This window comes from Electrona antarctica (assembly GCF_951216825.1).
Source record: "Electrona antarctica genome assembly, chromosome: 24".
NCBI classification, from domain to species: Eukaryota; Metazoa; Chordata; class Actinopteri; order Myctophiformes; family Myctophidae; genus Electrona; species Electrona antarctica.
Window position 1 is genome coordinate 30,814,694 of NC_136803.1, and position 21,705 is coordinate 30,836,398.

The window sequence follows — 21,705 nt, forward strand, 5'->3', positions numbered from 1 at the left end:
ATAAGTGACTTATTGTACTGGTTTTATTGTTTAATTATGAAAGTGTAGAAATGGACCCATAACATAAGAGTCTAATTAACACTCGGGATTGTACAGCGTGCAGTGCCCTTGGGGTGCCATTGGGAGTCTCCCAGACAATCTGAAACACAATTCCACTCAGCCATGCTAGGCAACCATTCCACTGCATGCATGGGGCCAAACAAAGCCAAACAATATTAATTAATTTGCTTTTGATTTGTATTTATTGTTTGATGTACACGTGTCTCCTATAGAATGTATTCAGATTGAATTATTGTCCCCGTCAGGCAATAGCTGGCGGAGATTATATTTTTGCCAGTCAGGGGACTGACGGACAGCTATTAGATAATAATAATAATCTGTTACCTACTAATCTCCAACACCGTTGGCCCGGTCACTTTGAAACACTCCCTAGATGCCAATTTTGAACCTATATGCCCCAAATGTTCCAGAACGGCCTGTTAGAGCACCAACCATGAGGCTGATTTTTGCCCATCTCTGTTTGATCATTTTTGAGTGGTGCACACCGCTCCAATGACTGGCTGCGTGTGTCCCTATGTATGTTTGGAGTATGAAGAGCTGCAATACCGCTGGGTGACCTAAAAAGTGGCACTGTTGAGCAGCCTAAAAACGCACACCCGCACACACACACACACACACACACACACACACACACACTGCACCGCTCAGTTTGCACGGGTGCAATTTTCTTTTGAGACATCAGCTGTTTTGATGAAAAGATCTCAAGAGACACGCAGTGGGCGTCCATGTGATGTCTCCTCGGGGCTATACCTACATCTGACATTCAGTCTTTTAGAACAAAACTCCTTTATGTCAAGAGTGAGAGCCAAGTCCTTGAGGGAAAGTCAGATTACCTAAAAAAGTAGAGACACCATTGAAAAGTAACTTCATAAAGGCTTAAATGCCTTTCAGCCTTGGCAGATGCAAATCTGTGAGCCGTGAGTAGGACATTATTTTGTTTGAAGTGGTAGACTTGTGTCTTACTGCTTGCTCAGCCGGTTTTCCAAGCACTCCCAAAAGGGAGATGGGTGGAGTTTCTCAAAAAGAGCCAGCCTAGACATAACTTAGTCAATAAATACTGTGAGAGTCGCACGGGGCTGCCCATCATTATGTGTGTGCGCGTACGTGAGTGTGTGAGAGAGAGAGAGAGAGAGAGAGAGTCTACCTCTATCTCTTCTATCTGTGACACTAGATAGAAGTCTATCTAGTGTCACAGGTGGAACTCACCTATGCATTTTATGGCATAGGCAGCTCCCGGCAGGATCCGCCGGGAGAAACTATGCGCAGCTGCTAGACATGAGACTAATTAATTAGAGCGACAGAGAGAGAGAGGAGTGTGTGCGTGTATATGTGTGCGTGTGTGTGTGTCAATTTAACAAAGGTGCAGACGATCAGAAATCAGCAGAGAGTGAGTGATGTTTGCGCTACTCTATGCCGAATGGAAGTGGACTCGGACCCAGACTTTTTTTTCTCCCTGGAAATAAAAACGTCTGGGTTTCCGAGGCTACAGTCACAGAAGCCAGATTGTAACTCATAGGTCTTAGTTGTTCACAGAGAACACAAGGCCTCGGCACTAACATGCTGAGCCACCATGAGGCTGCACTGACGCACGCAAATGTTGAATGGACGGCAATCAATAACCCCTCTTAGGAAGACGGTCGCCGGTGCTCGTTCTGAGAGATTATTCAGTGTTGTGGGCCAGTCATTGTGGCCTGCTGATGCGTGCAGGGTGGAGGGGACCCTTTATTGTTCTCCAAAGAATCAATGGGGCATCGTGTATCAAAGCCCCGTTATCTGTAATATGACGCAGGTGAGTTACAATGAGATGGAGAACATGATAATGGATGGCAGCAGAACAAAGGGCTCTCATGCGGCAGAGATAAAGTACCTTCTCTGACTATAGAACTCCAGAGTGAACATCAGACGATGCTTTATGCGGTATAAAACTGTGTGGACCTTCATCACTCTTTTTTTTTTTTCACCGCTTTTTCGGCATCCAGGCAAGGCTTTTTGCTGAGCACTTCTTTTGTTTTTCCCACTGTTGATTTTGGCAGCAAAATTTGATTTTAGTTTTAGTCATACTCTTTTGAATAGTTTTCATATAGTTTTAGTCACATTTTAGTCACCTGGAATGTTAGTCTAGTTTTAGTCGACAAAATATATTTTGTCGACTAAATCTACAGTTGATTTAGTCGGCTAAAATGTATTTTGGCGAACCTTGATGCCGTCGTGATGACTGATTTTACACAACGCGTCGATCAGCTATTTTCAGCATGCAACAAATATTGTAAAATGACTTATACTGGATCTCTTGTCCACTAGTCCCTTCCTAACATTTTAGTCTAGTTTTTATTTGTCAATATATTTAGTCTTAGTTTTAGTCACCATAGCTTAGTTTTTTATTTAGTTTACATTTAGTTTTCGTCAGTGGAAAAAGGTAGTCGACGAACATTTTTCGTCTTAGTTGTAGTCGACAACCTTTCCTACCTTGCCCTGCATTACACTCCTGTTCCGCCCCCCACTGTTACACCTTGGTGCGGCCCGGCACTTTTGCTGTGTACTGTAGCTTGTCTCAAAAGCACCTTGCCAGCAGACACTGATGGAGACGGATGTCATTATTTGGTGACATTCAGCTGCCCAGTCTCGGAAATGGAACGCATAGCCTTCCGGTCAAAGGACTGACCTTTCAACTATACGGCTGCCCTCTACAAAAGGCATCAGAAAATGATCATTGGTGCAGCCTTAGACCAAAAGTCTGGGTCTAGAACCATGGCCAACATGAGATGGCATGGAGGTCACATCAGTAGATGGGCGGGTGTGTGTGTGTGTGTGTGTGTGTGTGTGTGTGTGTGTGTGTGTGTGTGTGTGTGTGTGTGTGTGTGTGTGTGTGTGTGTGTGTGTGTGTGTGTGTGTGTGTGTGTGTGTGTGTGTGTGTGTGTGTGTGTGTGTGTGTGTGTGTGTGTGTGTGTGTGTGTGTGTGTGTGTGTGTGTGTGTGTGTGTGTTGAATTGAATAAAGTAAGGCTCAGTTTAGCCACTTTGAAATAGGAAAATTGACATTTCTCACGCACGCACGCACGCACGCACGCACGCACACACACACACACAGACACGGAGTATAAACAAAATCCTGTGTGGCAGTTAACAGCCACATCCGAATGGAAAAATGGCCTGGCAAGAATTCCCCTGATTCAAAACTTGTATTATCCACTATGTGCTAGTAGGCCTACTATAGCAACACTGTGATAGCTGTACTGTACAACAGTATATCAGTGATATCTGACGGTGCTTTGGTTTACCAGGTGTGTCATCACGTTAAACTCCACGGTATTCTCATGAGACGTTAACACAAGTGAGATGTGAAATGAAGGCAGAACACTGGAGGGTTCCTATACTGTTAAAAATAAAATGGAAAGAAGAGGCATATAGAACCGAAGGTGTGTGTGTGTGTGTGTGTGTGTGTGTGTGTGTGTGTGTGTGTGTGTGTGTGTGTGTGTGTGTGTGTGTGTGTGTGTGTGTGTGTGTGTGTGTGTGTGTGTGTGTGTGTGTGTGTGTGTGTGTGTGCATGCTGCGCATACTACCTGATTAGCGAAGCAGGTGGGTCAACAGATGTGTGCATCTATATGTGCAATGTTAGTGTGTGTGTCCTGTATTGTGTGCATATTTGTGTGCTTGTGTCGTAACTAAGAGACATGGGAAATGCAGAATAGGCTGCAGTGTATTCCCTCCTCAACAACACCTCAGGGATTCCACCAGCCCAGGCACAAGTATTGCTGTGCATGCTTTATTAACTCCTAAAATACTGCAGGAGTCCTGACATTTTTTTTCTTCCATCATTCTGTGGGCTTTTGGCATGTTTTTCCTCACTGTGTTCTCTCTTGTAAAGCCTTCAAATCCCGTCTACCCATGCACCAAATAATGGAATTGACTTGACGTCACATCGATCCAATTAGGGCTGTTAACCCATTTTGACCTGAGATCAGATTCTAAAAATGTCTTCTACATCCTGACAGTATTCTGAAAAAGCTATGTTTCTATGTCAGTCGTTCTTCGATTTTTCAAAAATAGCAGACCTACAAGCTCGTAGCGCGCCACTCGGTGGCGCGCTATGAGCTTGTAGATCTGCTATTTTTCAATAGCTATAAAGCACAACATAATGCTAACACCAAAAGGGGTTCCCGCCCAAAATAGATTTATTCAGTGACCTCTGAGGAGATTCCATTCCAGGAAGTGTAAATATTCTGTTTTCTCGTGTGTTTTTGTGATACTTGATTACAGCACAATTTGGTCATATTACCCTCCTGTGTAGAATACGTGGCAGGCTTTTTCCACATAATACAGTTTGTTGTGCAGGTGCTTTAGACTCGGTATTGTAGTTATTTTGGAACACTTGTTTTTATTGGCCCTCTATTTACTTGGCGATTTACCCTGATGTTTGTTGATGAGGTTTCATGTTATTTACTCTGATCTTCCACTTTATAAGTCACTCTGGGCAAATTCATGAATTAAGCGATATTACATGAGAGGGGGTGGTTTAACATCAATAACCCATTTAGACTTGAGGGCGATTCTACGGATGTTTTCTAAATCCTGACAGTTTTCAGTCGTTCTCAAACATTTTCATGTCAAGGATCCCCAAAAATATATGTAATTGCCTGCTGACCCCCATCTGAAAATATGTTTTTCCAGGGACCTCCCAGAAGCAAAGATTTGAGATAAAAACGTTCGCTGTGAAAGAATACATTCAAACATTTGGGCCACATTTTCACGATTTTTCTAAATTAGCAGAGCTACAAGCTCATAGCGCGGCACTCGTGCCGTGCTATGAGCTTGTAGATCTGCTATTTTTCAACAGCTAAGTACAACATAATGCTTAAAACTCGAAAAGGGGTTCCCGCCCTAAATGGGTTAATGACGTTAAACCACCCCCTCGAGTGTAATATGGCAATTATACAACAGTTACCCTTAAAACTAAGAAAATCGCTGATTTTTCTTTTTTTTAATGACAGATGTAGCCACTACGACCACAAATGTCCCAAGAAACTAGCTAGCCTAGCCACCGAGTTTGCTGCGCTCTGGGAGAACAGAGCAGCTGAATTCTTTGTTTTGATCAGCCGCTCAATGATGCTGGTTTGAAGTACGGCTAGATGGCTGTTTCAACCAGTCGGATTGCTTCCTCGAAACGACCTGTTGTATAATTGTGTATATAAATGTACACGGGGCATGTTTGTCTATCTAGTTTCAACAATTAAGTGCTGCTGAGTGCTGACGCAATACAGTGCACACAGAACCCACTTCATTCAGTTCATTCAGTTCATTTAGTTCATTCAGTTCATTCAGTTCATTTAGTTAATTCAGTTCATTCAGTTCATTTAGTTCATTCAGTTCATTTAGTTCATTCAGTTCATTCAGTTCATTCAGTTCATTCAGTTAATTTAAACACATACAGTATGTACAGAAACTCTCTACACACTCACAAAACAACGTAAATATATTTGGAAGACACTGCCTGTACAGTGAATAATATAGTGTGTACGAATCAATGCTGGAATGATGATAATACAAATGTATGTGAGAGAGAAAAAAAAACACGAGGCCATGAGGTTATTATTATATATTCATATCCATATAAATATATACATATGAAGCAACGTGTGAATCCTCGTCCGCGTCCTCGTATGCTCACAGCTCTGTCTTGGCACCTGCAAGAAGAGCTTGGCGGAGGAAGATGCTGCCAAGATGTGAAAGGCCATGTGTGAAACAACCTCCCCTTCTGGAATGTGCTGTCCATGCTTGCAGTCAGGGAGATGGATAAGAAGAGAAAAAAAGAGAGTGCTTTTGTGCATGAGTGTTTGTGTGTGTTGGTTCTGTGCCTTGTGCCAGGTTTCCGCAGTGACAATCTGTAGCTTCCGACAAGCATCTTGGACTGACCCAACATCAATCAGCTTCCTGTGAAAACACACGCACGCACACAGTCGCACGCACGCACGCACGCACACACGCACGCACTGCACGGTTTGGGTGGTTTTCTGTGAATGTAATGCTGTCACACAGGCAGGCACGTGGCCGAGGAACACACATTGTGAACCGGTTAAAAAAGTCTACCAAGGTGGGGGGAACCTTGATAGACACAGAAACATCTGTGCTTTTTTGATGTGACGTGAAGTTAGACATTGAGGGAAATTATGATTCTCATTAAAAAAAGACAAAAAAATGCTGCTTATTATTATTAACGGTTAATCGATCGATAAGGTTAGCAATGATCGATTAACAAATTAATCGATAATTTGAATCCCTACTAGACACCCTTACAAACACATTTGATTGGTAAGGAATGTATTCCCCGATTGGACATTGTTCTGATAATATTCCCTGACTATTAACAACAGGGAGCAGGCTCGGACATGGTGGTGTCAGGGAGCCTCAGGGGCAAAGTGGCTACACTCTGGAGCTCCTGTATGATGAAATATGTCTGTCCTGATGGAGTGGTCTCTTCCAGGATGACAATGTCCCCATCCACAGGGCATGAGGTGTCACTGAATGGTTTGATGAGTATATGACAATGCTGTGAATCATATGCCGTGGCCAGTTACCAGATCTCAACCCAATTGGACACCTGGGAGATTTTTATAGGACCGATTTGTTAGACCAACCAACCACCATTAAGGGCGGGAACCCCTTTTTATTTGGTGTTTTAAGCATTATGTTAAACTTAACTATTGAAAAATAGCAGATCTACAAGCTCATAGCACGGCACCGAGAGCTTGTAGGTCTGCTATTTTTGAAAAATCGTGAAAATGTGGCCCAAATGTTTGAATATATTCTTTCAGAGCGAACGTTTTTAACTTTTAACTCTAATCTTTGCTTCTGGGGGGGTCCCTGGATCAACATATTTTCAGATGGGGGTCGGCGGCCAATTTCATATATTTGTGGGAGTCCTTCACAAGAAAATGTTTGAGAACGACGAGAAACATGGGGTTTTTCAGAAAACTGTCAGGATTTAGAAGGCATTAACCTGTGTGGTAGGTTAAAACTAACCTGTGGCTTCCTGTGAGGTTATAGGTTTAGGGTTCGGTTTAGGGTAGGTTGTCTTTCTAATGCCTGTCTGACTATTTAGTACGTCGGACCAAACACATGCACCCCTCTGGCTCAGTCTCTCTCGCCCTCCCTCTGCCTCTCTCCGTCTAGAAATCAACAACCATACAGGAGGCAACCTGTAGTCTCTCTCTCTCTCTCTCTCTGTCGCTTGTGAGGGTGGTGGCCTGCAAGAGAAGGCACAGCAAAGTGAGGATGATGAAGAAGAGGGACACACACATGTACAGTAGACACATCCGTGTACGCACACAGAGACAGAGAGCATGGGCCGGGGGAGAGATGAACAGATGTGGGGAAAATGGAGGAGAGAAGTAAAATGTAATTAAGGCATGAGAGGAGAGGAGGGTGAGCGAGAGTTGAAACTTGCTCAATAAATCAAGAGGATGCGAGGAACCTGTCAGTCTCCAGGCTCTTTTTATTGGTCACTGAGGACCAGCTTGGACTAGTGTGTGGTTGTCGCGTGTGCGTGTGTGTGTGTGTCGCGTGTGTGCGTGAAAGAGAGAGAGGATTCCATCAATAACATGTGGAACTGCACCGCAGGGACAGACATGTCATGCATGCGATGCGTGTGTGTGTGTGTGTGTGTGTGTGTGTGTGTGTGTGTGTGTTCCATTCTAACACTGGAAAATATATCCTACTATAAATGTGCCACGTCTCTGTGTGTCTGCGTGCGTGTGTGTACGGTTGTAATGCACGTAACTGGTACCGTATATATACCACTTTTTAATAAGAAGGTGACATTATGGCTTTCAGTGATCGCCCCGAAAAGAGCTGACCGAGACCCTTGATGCAACTGCAAATTCATAGCTGCAAGCATGCCCACTTTCTTTAAGTCAGCACTTGTGATGTGTAATAATAAGACATCACACATGGACTGTACGTATATGATCAACTAAAGCATGGCACCACTATGCTCTGCGGAATGATATAGTTATATAGTCATTAGATATAACGATATAGTTTGCATGCACAAATAAGACGAACAGTAAAAGCAGCCTGTAAACGCATATTACTTTGTCTTCACTATTAGATGGTCCAGTTATAGCCAGGGTAGAGGGACAGGTGGAATTAACATCATCATTGGCGTCTTGTCTCTGTCAAGCTGTTACCAGAGCCACAGAGTAAGACAGAGTTACGTAAACTCCGTTCACTTCATGGGGCTTCAGTCCAATGGCGGCTCTCCTACATAGACTTCTATTGAGAATGGGGACAACAAATAGGGACAAGTCCTGGACCGGAAGTATAGGCAGAAATGCATTGGACCCAGGCAACAGCCCAGCTGTAATGATCTTAAATCCCTTTATTTTAGATCGCTTTGTAGTAATAGTACAACATACAGATACCTTACAGAGACTTTAGTTGTCACTGTACAATACTTTAAAACAGTTGTCATGTCGCACACAATGCCTAAAATAGCTCTTATTTGCGCCGCCCTCGTTGAAAACAATGTATTTCAAACTCCATCTTGTCCCTCTCCAGGCTGCATGAACAGCGCTCGAGCGCTCGGTTTTCTGTCCCCTCGATATTGCAACTCTTCTATTAGATGGCTCTGGTCCAGTTATAGCCAGGGGAGAGGGACAGGTGGAATTAACATCATCATTGGCGTCTTGTCTCTGTCAAGCTGTTACACCTGTCTCCAGCGTCTTCCGTCGGCTTGTCCTGCTGCCGACCCCGGGCGTTGGCGGGTCTGTGCTGACAGCAGTCCCAGCAGGTGTAGCATCAGTGTCTGTTGTCATAAAGCTAACGTTTGGCTCTCCTGAGTGCTCTCAGACACCATAGGTGATGTCGCTTTGTCAGGCGTTTACAACAGAGGCTGTTCCCTGCAGGACAGCATAATATATATGGTATGATAAAGGTGGTAAAACCGTCTCATTTTTAAGCAACCGAATTAACCCATTTAGGCCTGACATAGAAATTATTCTAAATCATTTCTTTTTATTTTTTATTTTTCTGAAAAACCTATGTTTCTATATCAGTGGTGCTCAATATTTCAGGTCAGGGACCCTAAAAACTATATGTAATTGGCCGCCGACCCCCATCTGAAAATATGTTGTTCCAGTGACCTCCCAGAAGCAAAGATTTGAGTTAAAAACGTTCGCTCTGAAAGAATATATATTCAAAGATTCGAGCCACATTTTCACGATTTTTCAAAAATAGCAGACCTACAAGTTCATAGCGCGGCACAGAGTGCCGCGCTATGAGCTTGTAGATCTGCTATTTTTCAATAGCTAAAGTATAACATAATGATTAAAACACCAACAGGGGTTCCCGTACAGAATGGATTAATGTTGTTACAGTAAGTGTTGTGTAGTGTAGTTTGCATTGTTGTATTGTGTGTATATCTGACCGTGTGGAAGGAAATAGTCAATAACAATGATGTTCAATATTTTCCTTCTTGTCAGAAGCCATGCAGGACCATCTGTCTCCCATGTGACCATCTGTCTGCACAGACCATCGACACAAGCATTGTTTAACCCATTCAGGCCTGACGTTGAAATTTAAAAAAAAACTTTTTTCTAAATCATGACAATTTTCGGAAAGATTTGAGGCACATTTTAACGATTTTTCAAAAATAGCAGACCTACAAGTTCATAGCGCGCCACTCGGTGGCGCGCTATGAGCTTGTAGATCTGCTATTTTTCAATAGCTAAATGATAACAATGTTTAAAATACCAAAAGGGGTTCCCGCCCCAAAATGGGTTAATGGTTAATGTGGTTAAACGCTAACGTGACATGGATGCGTTCCAGGTCTCAATGGATTAATACAGTCCTGGAATACAAACAAGTTCCAAACTGTGTGTAGGCGTATCACAATTATTGTGGCCTCGCTGCAACAGCTGCAAGGCCAGTATAGATATATAAAAAAAAGAAATCAGCTTACTTTGGACACATACACACACAGGCCTGAACCTTTTACTTTGAAATGTTTTGAATTTTTTTTTATATTTAACTTTTAAAACGTAAGTGATTAATCACTTTGGACCCTCCTCATTCCTTCATACTTTCACAGAGAAACTCAATTAACAATTAAAAAATCAGACCAGTCTGAAGCGAGTGGTGCAACAGCACCCCCTATTGGTACTATAAACATAGTAACATAGTCACATAGTCCCATAGTCCCATAGGGACAAAGCTGTTCCTTGGAGTGGTTGCACCACTCAAAAATAAATAAAAATAACATAAACAGAATCCACCTTACTGGGCACCCTCCATTACTTTGGAATAATTTGCAGTTTTCAAAATATTTAACCTCAAGCGCCCAATGCATTGTCAATGTCCATGGCCATTTAAAGGGTAGCAACAGCAAAGAACACAAATATATATATTTTGCAATGCTCTTGTAATTTACAAGAGTAAGCCAGATTGGGGAGCTCAGGGAGCCAGATTGGAGGGAGCCAGATTGCTCATATGCTGATTTAGTGCCAGGTTTCGATGCCTAATCAAACCCTCGGAGCACCTGCTATGCCCCGCTGATTTACTGCTGTTTCCAACATGACAGCCATGTAAACACAGACACACAATGTCATTTACAGCTAAACATTGCTCTCAAAAATGTTTTTGAAAACATTTGAGCGAGGAATAGACGATGAAGTAACCCGAAAATGGATTATATTTGATCAACTCACTTCCTTGTTTTCCGACGCCGGCCAGGAAATACCTTGTTTTGTTGCGCTTTTGGGTCAATGTATTAATGTACAGGGTGATTAACCACCTCCGCTACGCCTCGGTGGTTAATCAGCCTGTCGGTGATTTATCTATAAACAATGAACACTCAGCCATACATTAGCCCTTGCGTATTAAACGTTACTGTTACTCACCAACAATACAGCTGCAATGCTGTATGAAAAGTTCAAATCCTTCAATGTGCATAGTGTTTGTTTAATAAAAATCCACCGTAGACATGATTATGAGCTATTTTCTGTGTCAAGACATTCTGTGCAGGTGATTATTTTTCAAAGTGTGTGAGTTGCTTGACACAGAAAGTAGCTCACAATACGTCTACATATATGAAACAAACACTTTGCAGATAGAGGATAATTCAAGCTTTTCGTACAGCTGCAATGTGGGTGAGTTTAACTGGTTTAACAATCAGATAGGACTTTTCTGCTCGGGTGTATGGGCTGTCACAGGCTGGTGTTGCAACTCTAGATTCAACCCACCATTATACTAAATCTAGTTTGCAAATCGCAGCTAGTATGAGCAGTAGGGCTACTATACTATAAGTGCTTACTATGTCAGTGCTATCCTCTTTTCTTTACGTTCCATGTTTGTTACTTCTACAGCTTTTGACAGCTTTAGTAATTGCTTTTCAGATTGTATTAATACAATAAAATATGAGCTTGTAGGATCTGCTATATTCTATATACATTTGAGTACTTTAATAATCTACGCCTTCCAAAGAGAGGTGAGACACATGATTGTCAAGCAGCAAAATAACTGGCTTCTCTCGTTCTCTGGTAGCTCTGGTGTGATGCACAAAGTGCTTCAGGAAAATGAAGAAGTATTTTTCCGTGCATCCATCCACATCCGCTGCATGTTCCTATGCAGCCTGTGGGCCCGAGATCCGCACAAAGTGGTCCTTGAAGTTGTGGGGACTATAGTGCCCATAAGCCCGACATCCCGTTTTGTCATTGCGCCAATAACCTGCTTCCTTCCTCGGCAGGCAATGACCTTATCCGGAACTTGGACAGGAGGAAGGGTGCTTGTCTCGTCCATGTTCCAGATGTCCTTTGCTTGGAAGCGGTTGAAGGGTGAGGACCTTGGACAGGTTTTGAAATGAATTGTGCAACATTGACAGGATTGAGGCTGGTCGCTCTTGAAAGGCTGCTGGGCTGAGTATGCCGAAGTGACAGGCTTCCGCTCCAGGAAGCTTGTTAGCCAGTCCTTCCCAGCAGTGTTGATTTCGTCGACTATAAAACTATGACACGAATTTTCCGTCGACTACCTTTTTTCACTGAGGAAATCTGAATGGAAACTAAATGAAAATTAAGCTATTGATGACTAAAACTAAGACTAAATATATTGACAATTTTGTCAAAAAATAAAAACTAGACTAAAATGTTAGGAAGGGACTAGTGGACAAGAGATCCAGTAAAAGTCATTTTACACTTGGTTGCATGCTGAAAATAGCAGATCTACAAGCTCACAACGCGTTGTGCTGCGACACGTTGTGAGCTTGTAGATCGGCTATTTTCAGCAAGTGTAAAAACAGTCATTACGACGGCATCAAGACCAGCCAAAATACATTTTAAATGTACTAAATCAACTGTAGATTTAGTCGACTAAAATCGAATGATATTTTTGTCGACTAAAACTAGACTAACACTAAAACATTCCAGGTGACTAAAATGTGACTGAAACTAAATGAAAACTATTGAAGAAAATTGCTGCCAAAAATTGCTGCCAAAAACAACACTGATTCCCGGGCCTTCTCTCTGGCAGTATAGCCCAGGGCGCTGGATATTTGCATCCATGCTCCCTGGCTGGCCAGATGAAAGGGAATCCTATATGAACCTGATGACATCAAAGGTGAATTCATCAGGTTCATTGTCCATGTCAGTTAATAGTCATAAAGTCATACATGTTATGTATCTTGATTTATGCTTTTATTTTATTTATTCCTGCTTTGTCTTGCACTTTTTTTTTGTCAAAACTGAAAAAAAGGTAATTATTACACATTTTATGGAACTATGCTTAGGCCTATAACATTTTTACAACTATAGTCGATTCTCAACCATTTTAATTCCAAGGAGCACCAGTTCATGCATTAGGCTTCAGACTCCTGACATGGGTCAATAGTAATAAACTAATTCTTAATTCATCAAAAACAAAAAGCATTGTATTTGGATCAAAGTTTTCGGTGAAAGATAAAACCTCAGTTGAATCTATTAGTTAAATAAATGGCAACCCAACAGGTAGAGGAGACGGAATTGCGACACGTTGTGAGCTTGTAGATACTGTATCATTATATAGATTAGATATGTCCCTTGTGGGTCCATTTTGTTAGCCAGCTCTTCAAGAATAGAAAATCCGCACCCGTGCCACCTGAGCGGTGCAACGATACAGTGGTTACGGCCAGGCCTGGATTAGCCTGGGGTCCACCTATGCTTTCTATGGCATAGGCAGCTCCCGGCAGGATCCGCCGGAAGAATCTAGACGCAGCTGCGCGACATGAGACTAATTAATTAGAGCGACAGAGAGAGAGGAGTGTGTGTGCGTACGGGTGTGCGTGTGTGCGTCAAGTTAACAAAGGTGCAGATGATCAGAAAGAGATCAGCAGAGAGTGAGCGACGTTTGCGCTACTCTATGCCGAATTGAAGTGGACTCGGTCCCAGACTTTTCTTTTCTCCCTGGGTTTCCGAGGCTATAGGCCTGGATTAACCAACAGGCTTTAGGTGCTGCAGCACAGGGCGCCAACCTTGGGGCGGGGCACCAAGCACTGGGGAAGAAAGTGCAAAGAAGACTGAATTACCACCGCAAGAGAGCAGAACTTTAAGACGCAAAGACAGCTGAAGGAGGAGCGCTGACCGCTAACACGGTGAAACGCGCCAGTGAATAGACAATTTTCCGCGCCACTTACGGTGTACTTTTTCCACTACAGACCTATGCTAAAACGAAAAGAAATACTGAACTGTTTAATATAACCATTGTATTTCCTTTGTGAGATTCCTGTCTCGTCGGTTCCGTGAGGACCTCTACACTGAAGCCTAATAAGCTCTGCTGGGTAGACCTGTCTCTTTTAATTGTAATGTTTCCACTAGCTGCGGATAACGGAACAAAACAGACTTCATTATATCGTAGGAGTGCATGTCTTTGCCAGAGGCAAACACATGCATAAATCCCTTTTCATTTGGATAAAATGGGAAAGAAAACAGGCCAAAACATATTAGTTATGATGCCAAGAGCCATCATGAGAGAAATGAGTTTGCAAAGTTTTTTTGTAAGGAATGTGTCCAACTACTTCAAGACAACAATACAGGAGGCAAATCGGTTTGTCATTGTATCTCCTTTATAAACACAGGGAAATGTAGAGTCCTCAACCTGTACTATATTGCATGGCTTGTTTGTTAGTTCACATTGGCATGCCTTAGGCAGATTATTGTGTATAAATCTCTCACAGAAATCCCATTATGCATGATAATTCTTGCCTTCAATAATTAAAATAATAATAATGCCGGTAATAAAACATAAATATAATTAATTTATGTGAGACTGAAGAAAACTAAAAATATGCCAGTTTACTCATACTTTGGCTCCCAGCTACCTCCTGGGAAATAACTGGTTTGTTAGCGCTTACACTGAGAACATTTAATGTGTTCAGACTAGAGACTGACATTTTGTCGGGACTCCCGCGGGTCACGGGATTCCCGCGGGATTCCCGTGGGATGGGATTCATATTTGTATTAATCCCATGATCGTGACGGGACGGGAATGAAAATCAACAGGAGCGTGCAGGAGCGGGAATGACATTGATGTAGTCATCTTTCTGTGAGCAAACTACATTACCCATAATCCAGCAGTGCTAGTGCTTCTCCAATTGCAAACCAGTCGGGCTGGACGTCTTATAAAGTTTTATATGAAGACATCGTAATGCGGCCGTGTATGATTCTACATCGCGCCGGTGCCGTGATTTAATCGATTATTTATAGCCAGATCATCCTGATGCATTTGTTTCCCCTGGCAGTGGCAACGTTGCAACTTTCAATTGTGATGCTATGTTAGCTACATGCTAACGCTGTTACAGCTCTCTGAACAGCTGTTCTGTTCTGAGCGAATGTTCTACAATACATCGTCTCCCTTCTTTCTCCCAACCGAGTCGCATACACCAGTGGTTCCCAAACATTTTCATGTCAAGGACCCCTAAATTGACATTTATTAGCCCGCAGACCCCCATTTGAAAAGATGCCAGGGGCATGCAGGGACCCCCATAAGATTTTTATTATGGTTCTAGCTGTGATTCTCAACCATTTTAATTTCAAGGACCCCCAGTTTGACATGCATTAGTCTACGGACCCCCATTTAATGGTGATTTTATCGCTGGGACCCCCAATTTATATTGTAAAATCAATGTTAATTTAACTCTGAGTGTACAAATGGAACAACATTTGGTTCCATTTGTACACTCTCATAACATCATTTGTTACAGACCCATAACGGTCCATTTGGTTCCAAACTATTAATTAGCTCCATTAATCTCAAGGACCCCTGGGGGTCCCCGGACCCCGCTTTAATTGGGAACCACTGCCATACACATAGACTTGTACACTGAATAATTATTCATATAGAGTTAAATTAACACTGTTTTTTTTTTTATCTTAATTGACAAAGCACTTGTTAACTGTTAAGCTTTAAGTTCTGTTCAGGGAAAAACCGTATAGGACTTAAATGAAGTGTCAGAACTGTATTTGGTAGTCAAAGTTAAATCCAACATTTCCCACTTTATTTATTTTAATTTTATTGGTAGGCTATCTGTCTTGAGAAGCCAGAAGTGATAGATAGATAGGCCTATAGATAGATAGATGGATCGATCGATCAATTGCCTTTCCTAATGACTAACTTAAAAAAAAAAAAAAACAGGAGCGGGATGGGAGCGGGAGTAATTTTGAGTGGGAGCGGGATGGGATCAGGAGTCATTCTACAGGAGTGGGACAGGACAGGATTTTTTTTTTAACTCTGGTCCAGGATTGGGACAGGACAGGATTTTTTCTGCAGGAGTGGGACAGGACAGGAGTGAAAATCCACTCCCGTGTCAGTCTCTAGTTCAGACTAAGTGCTGACGAACAGTCGGGGGGAGACTAAGTGGCATATGTCCCGGTAAGAGTTTTTGGACAGAAGCACGGATTGGCAGGCTCCTCTGTAGCCCAGGTGAAAGTAATTCGTCCCAATATACTGTATACTATACATTATATACGGTATATAGAGAGAGAGAGCTCTAGGGCAGCCATCTTCAATATGCTGCCCGGTTTTCTACTCAGCAGTTTTTGGGGACTAGTGTTAATCAGCAAACTGTACATCCATGCACTTACAATTCAAAGAAAGCAGCTTCGGAATCCATTAGCCATTATGATTATTAGATGGCATTTACCTAACTCTTGTGCGTATACTGCACGCACGCCACGCACGGACGCACACACACATATTGGCGTCCTAGCCATGGTTCACATGACGCTCATACTTCACAAGCGTCATGGCTTAACTTCCGTCTGTTTTACGCGATCGCTACATTTACAGTGAAAACGTGTACATAAACATTCAGATTTCAAATATAAAGTACTCACCACATGTGCCACGGGTGTTAGAGATTTGCTGGTACAGCGATTAACATTGCTGCATTCCGCGTTGTTTAATAAAAGTCATTTTCAACTACGCGCCCCTATCGGTCGGGAGGACTGTGGCAGTCTGAAACACTGGGTGTGTTCGATATATAGGCACGCCGACCGCACTGCCAATACAGACTAATAGGCGAGTGCGCTCCCGCTGTGCAACTGTGAGTTTTCCAAACAAACCCTGTTTGAAAAAAGTAGCCGCGGGCGGGGTGCTCGGATAAAAATGCTTTTTATTAAACAACGCAGGATTGTCATGATTATAACAGTCATGTATCAGGGCTACGTCAGACCTAAAAGCAGCATATCACATGCAGTATCTCGTATGGAGCATTATACTGCAGTTCACTACTGGTCCACAGACAATGATCAGTGTCTCACTCCTCTGCCTACTGTTTCTCACCACCCTTGAAGTTTGCAAACCAACTGCTGCTTCATAATCTTTATAAAGTGATGCAAGACAGAGTACAAGCCCTTCTGACAAATCCTAACTAATTAGATAATCAGAACCCGAGTGCAAAGCATCCAGGCCAGCAGAAACGCCCCTGCAACCATGTCATGGGAATTAGTGGTTCTTTGTAATTCAGACTTAAGAATCCCTTTGTTTCTTTCTTTCTGTTTTAGTTTTTAAACAGCCCTTGGCACAAAGATGTGAGGATACGACTCTACGACCCCTTCCATCTCGCAAAGCTCAAACCTCCTTCAAACAATGGCTGAGGCTCTGTTGGAGAATGCCCACGGCAAACGTGCCCACACAAGCATATATTGTACACTTATCCCTGGATGCTTTTGTCTGTATATTTACAGCAAAATAAAATAAAACTAGAAAAAGTGCCCCTCAGGGTTTTGATTGATTGATTGATTACTTTATTGAAAAATACATTTCAAAAGGATAGAGTCACAAGAAAGCCGTTAGGCTTGTTTCCGTTGTGGTCCTCTTGGGGAAAGGGGAAGGGGAGCAACAATACAATACAGACAAAAACAAAAATACCTTTGTATTTTGCCAGGAGACAAAAAAACAAAAACAGAACAAATAAAACTGACCAATAAAACTGGATTTCTTTCTTTTCTTTTTTTCTTTTCTTTTCATTTGTGCTATCTATTCTACACTAAAAAAGTCAGTATACTTAAAATTAAAAATTAGGACATGTTATCAGCCAACCATGCACAGGTCTCCACCAGGGCAGGTCCGGTTGTGGCCTCCTGGTGGCGCTATAATAGGCCAATGTGAAAAGGGTGCCATTTTTTCTTACGCCTGGGATGGCAATTGGATGATTTGAGGCATTTTGGTTTGGTCAGTGCATGACGCTTTAGGAGGCAGGTGAGCTTATATGAATCAGGGCAGGCTAGCTTAATCGGTGGTGCAGAAAACACCAACAACATGATGTTTGACGTGATTAAAGTGGGTTGGACCTCTTGCAAATAATGGTTAATATAGATTTGTATTAATTTTGTACTTTTTTGCTTTTTGGCCGCGTCTGTTGGAGACATTCCCAGATGACACCAGCAAAATGCTGTATAACAGCATACTGCATGTTATGTATGACTGCTTTGCACAATGAAAATACGACGGGTAAAGACTGTTGAAGTGTCAAGCTTATTTTTATATTCTCTTTCGCTCCCACTCATATACACATTCTCTTTCTCTCTCTCTCTCTCTCTCTCTCTCTCAGATTCTCATTTGCATGCAAGGTAAGGACTCTGTAATGTGCCCTGCTGTATCTTCCAGGTACAGTTCTTGTACACCAACAAACACCCTTTTAAATCCTGACATTGTTGTAGCGATATACAGTACAGCGAGGTGGACTGTGCAGCACGGCAGCAAGTGCAGTGAATCTCCATTTACTGATGCCAGACCCAGGCTTTGAAGACAAATGGGGACGAAAGCTCTCTTTAATTACTGGTGGCTCCTCAGTGGTGCCACTGTAGCGTTTCAGCTTAAAGATTACTTCCCATGATGTAGCTCTCACCATGTACAGCAGCCTATACTGTAAAGGCTGTGGAGATTAAAAAAAGAACGCATGCTGTTCTCTGGTCTCCCTCAATCTGTCCAGGGGTGGACTGGCCATAGAACGTACCAGGCATATTCCCGGTGGGCCGCGACCGTAGGGGGGCCGCTCAAGTTATGATATGATTTTTTTGGACAGGCAGGCAGGCCAATAGGCGGCAGGCCACCGGGAAAGGTCCAGGCCTGCTGCCATTCTGCCAGTGCCATCATGATAATTTCACTGTACCCAAACCCTCTATCTTGAAACCTTTTGACAGCATCATTCTTGTGAGAGCAACAAAGGGTTGTGTTGTTGTCTGTTGGTTTGTATCATTTATGTTCTGTAAAAGTGGTGGTATTAGGGCTTGTTTGTTAGCGGTTAGTATACCGCCTCGCTCCGTCGAGGAGCGGGTGGTATAGTTTCTGCTATCTGCGTGCTGGTTGTGGTGGGCTGGTCTGGGCCAAATTTGCGCGAAAATGACCGGGCCGAATTTGTGTCCCAGTCCAGCCCTGAGTCTGTCTGTCTGCAGTATACTCGACCTCGACTGACCATTTTGAGGTTCTCACAGGTAGTCACAGAACACTTTTGCAGTTAATTATAGCGCACCCTCTGTGCTTGTCTTTTAGTTACACAATTGTTTCCCCATGGCTTGTGTTGATTTGATTTAATTAGGTCTTACAGAGACAGCACAGTAACTTCCCCCCCTGGCTTGATAATATTAATAAGACTTTAATAATAAGACTTATGGAGAAGCAAAGCCACCGTGACAACTCCACCTGCAAACTCTCCGCCACCTGTCTATTCTTGTAATGAGCTATAGTTTCATCTGTGAAACGGGAATGCAAATCACATTTATTAGTGTGTGAGTGAAAACTGGCAAGGCAGAATATTCAATTCAGTACCGTGCTGCCAACAAGGAGAGGAATTGAAAAAACGACCAAACAGCCTGGCACCATAAAGCTGACAAAAGCCTACTGCAAATAGCCGTCTGGTTCCTTTTAAAACGCCTGGGGTCCAAATCAATTTTGCATATTAAACACCCGGACTACTATTTGGAAATGTACGGTACATAACATAAACGACACACCACAATAAACAGTAATCGTGAATAAACTCCACTTCATTAATCGGAAAGATAATGCTGTTTGCACACTTTATCTCATTGTTAATCAGACATGATCATGGGCCTGTCTTGTCCAGTGCTGGAATACAGTCAGCAAACATGACAATGTTTCAGTCAAGCAGCTCCTAACACTTAGACTGCGGCCGTGTGGCCACAAGTGGTAAATAGCTTGCGTGGGGCCGGAATTGGGGAGATTACTACTCAAGTACTTACGTTTCCCCCACTCGAAGATGCCTCGCAGACCTCTATTGTAAATGAAAAAAGGCTAATGTTAGCATTAGCTCACGCTAGCTATCTTTCTCGAGAAACGTTTGTATTTCAATCGCGATGCGATGAAAAATGTGAAATCAGATCCGAACCTCGGATGTTGGATCAGCACAACGGACGGCGACCTATAGTTTTCGAGAAATGAGCCAGAGAAGATCCTAATTTTAATGCAGTATAGTCTACGCATGCGCGGGCATGTTCTGTGCGTGCAAGATGTTGCCTAGCAACAGGCTCAGGGCTAAAAGTTGTTTTTTAATGGTGCCGTTTCAGATCCATATAAAGCGATATAAAACGTGTCATATATACTATATATGTCAATCGCAGACAATGTGTTAATGAGTCAAATTCAGTTACATTACATTGCCCATTTCCCATTGGACGCCGCCAGGAATAGTGACATTGTGGACTCCATATTTGGGCATGTCTGACACAGAACTCCATATTTGGGCATATCTCACTCATCATGATGTCATCATGATGCACTGAAACACAGCTCCAACTATATAATAGCAGTGCATCTTCAGTGAGATGAGAAGCATAGCTGTTATCTGTGGCCTGTAGACGTTAATGTTGTGGAACTCCTGGTTTCCTGACACGCAGCCAAAAGTGACAAGATGGGCCATCAGGCGATTCACTGGAGTAACCCCCGAAAATATGGCAAGGGATCCCGATGTTGCCGGATCTGCTCAAACAGACACGGTCTGATCCGTAAATACGGACTCAACATGTGCCGCCAGTGCTTCAGGCAATATGCTAAAGACATTGGCTTCGTTAAGCTGGACTAAATCAAATTTGCATGTTCTCTACCAAGGGTATACCCTCACAAAAACATGCAGTAATCCTGGTCTCTAAACTACCTCCCCCTGGCCAGCCGGGGGGCGCCTGATGGAGGGGAAAGGAACTGGTCGGAATAACGTGTTCCCTCCACGCGCCGGTGAAACTCACCCCTGACATGTGAAAAGAAGCACCTTGGACTCCTCATGCATTGAAGGAGGCATGAGGTCAGTCCCGCTGCGCCCCCAGGTTGGCAGAGGAAGTGTAGCGCCCAGGATTACATTAGATGGTTGACAGTGACACTGGGTGAAAAAATGGGTTGCAAAATCGTGGGATAAAAATGGGTGAAGTGAAATCTGTGAGGCAAGAACCGAGGTGGAATAATTCAGAGAGACAATGTCAGACAGTGGTTGCCTTTTTTTTTGGGGGGGGGGGGGGGGGGGGGGCTTGACCCCGTCTCATAGCTGCAGCAGCTATGTTTGATTTGAGGTCCAAAACACTGTGAGGCACATGGTGCATACAGAGAGTCTTGGAAGGAACCAGTGTTTGATTGTACAGCGTGAGAGGATTACAGACTCCTCAGAGCCTTCCATGTCTCCGAACCAATTTTATATCAGGATTTTGGACGGAGTCCCGTGGTAACACTTATCCGAAACACTGCCGACGCCCTGCTGATAGTCAATTAACCCATTTAGACCTGACGTCGAAATAAAACAACAACTATTTAAAGATTTGTGCCGCATTTTTACGATTAAAAAAAAAATAGCAGACCTACAAGTTTGTAGATCTGCTATTTTTCAATAGCTAAATTATAACAGAATGCTTGAAACACCAAAAGGGGTTCCCGCCCAAAATGGGTTAAGGCTGTGCAAAGCTAGACACGGGGTGCCTTCATGAAAGTAAAAAGAAGTTAAAAAAAAAAAAAAAAACGTGCACTCCAGTATGAAACAGCTGTTCACCAGCATCTATATTTATATATGGCATGTCTATGTATTTATATGTATATGTCTGAATACAGTATGTCTGTCTGACTGTATCTCACAAATCTTGAAAACTGTTCGATTGAGTGAGGACCCAAGGGACGCCAGTCGCATAAAA

General features: G+C 42.9%; 1 protein-coding gene and 1 long non-coding RNA gene across 3 annotated transcripts in view; both read left to right on the forward strand.

The window, feature by feature from the left end:
- Positions 1-17,220, forward strand: part of LOC306917425 — a 204,580-nt gene extending 187,360 nt beyond the window's left edge. For both annotated transcript variants that reach the window (XR_013789166.1, XR_013789167.1), the window contains exons 5-6: positions 11,796-11,883; positions 17,080-17,220. This is a non-coding gene — a long non-coding RNA (uncharacterized lncRNA). The remainder of the gene's footprint in view (positions 1-11,795; positions 11,884-17,079) is intronic.
- Positions 17,221-20,437: 3,217 nt separating this feature from the next.
- LOC306916962 (small ribosomal subunit protein uS14-like) lies at positions 20,438-20,618 on the forward strand (the record flags this gene model as incomplete). Its single annotated transcript, XM_079495065.1, has 1 exon — positions 20,438-20,618. Exon 1 carries the CDS (start codon positions 20,448-20,450, stop codon positions 20,616-20,618), a length of 171 nt encoding a protein of 56 aa, XP_079351191.1. The 5' UTR covers positions 20,438-20,447.
- Between the last annotated feature and the right edge of the window lie 1,087 nt (positions 20,619-21,705).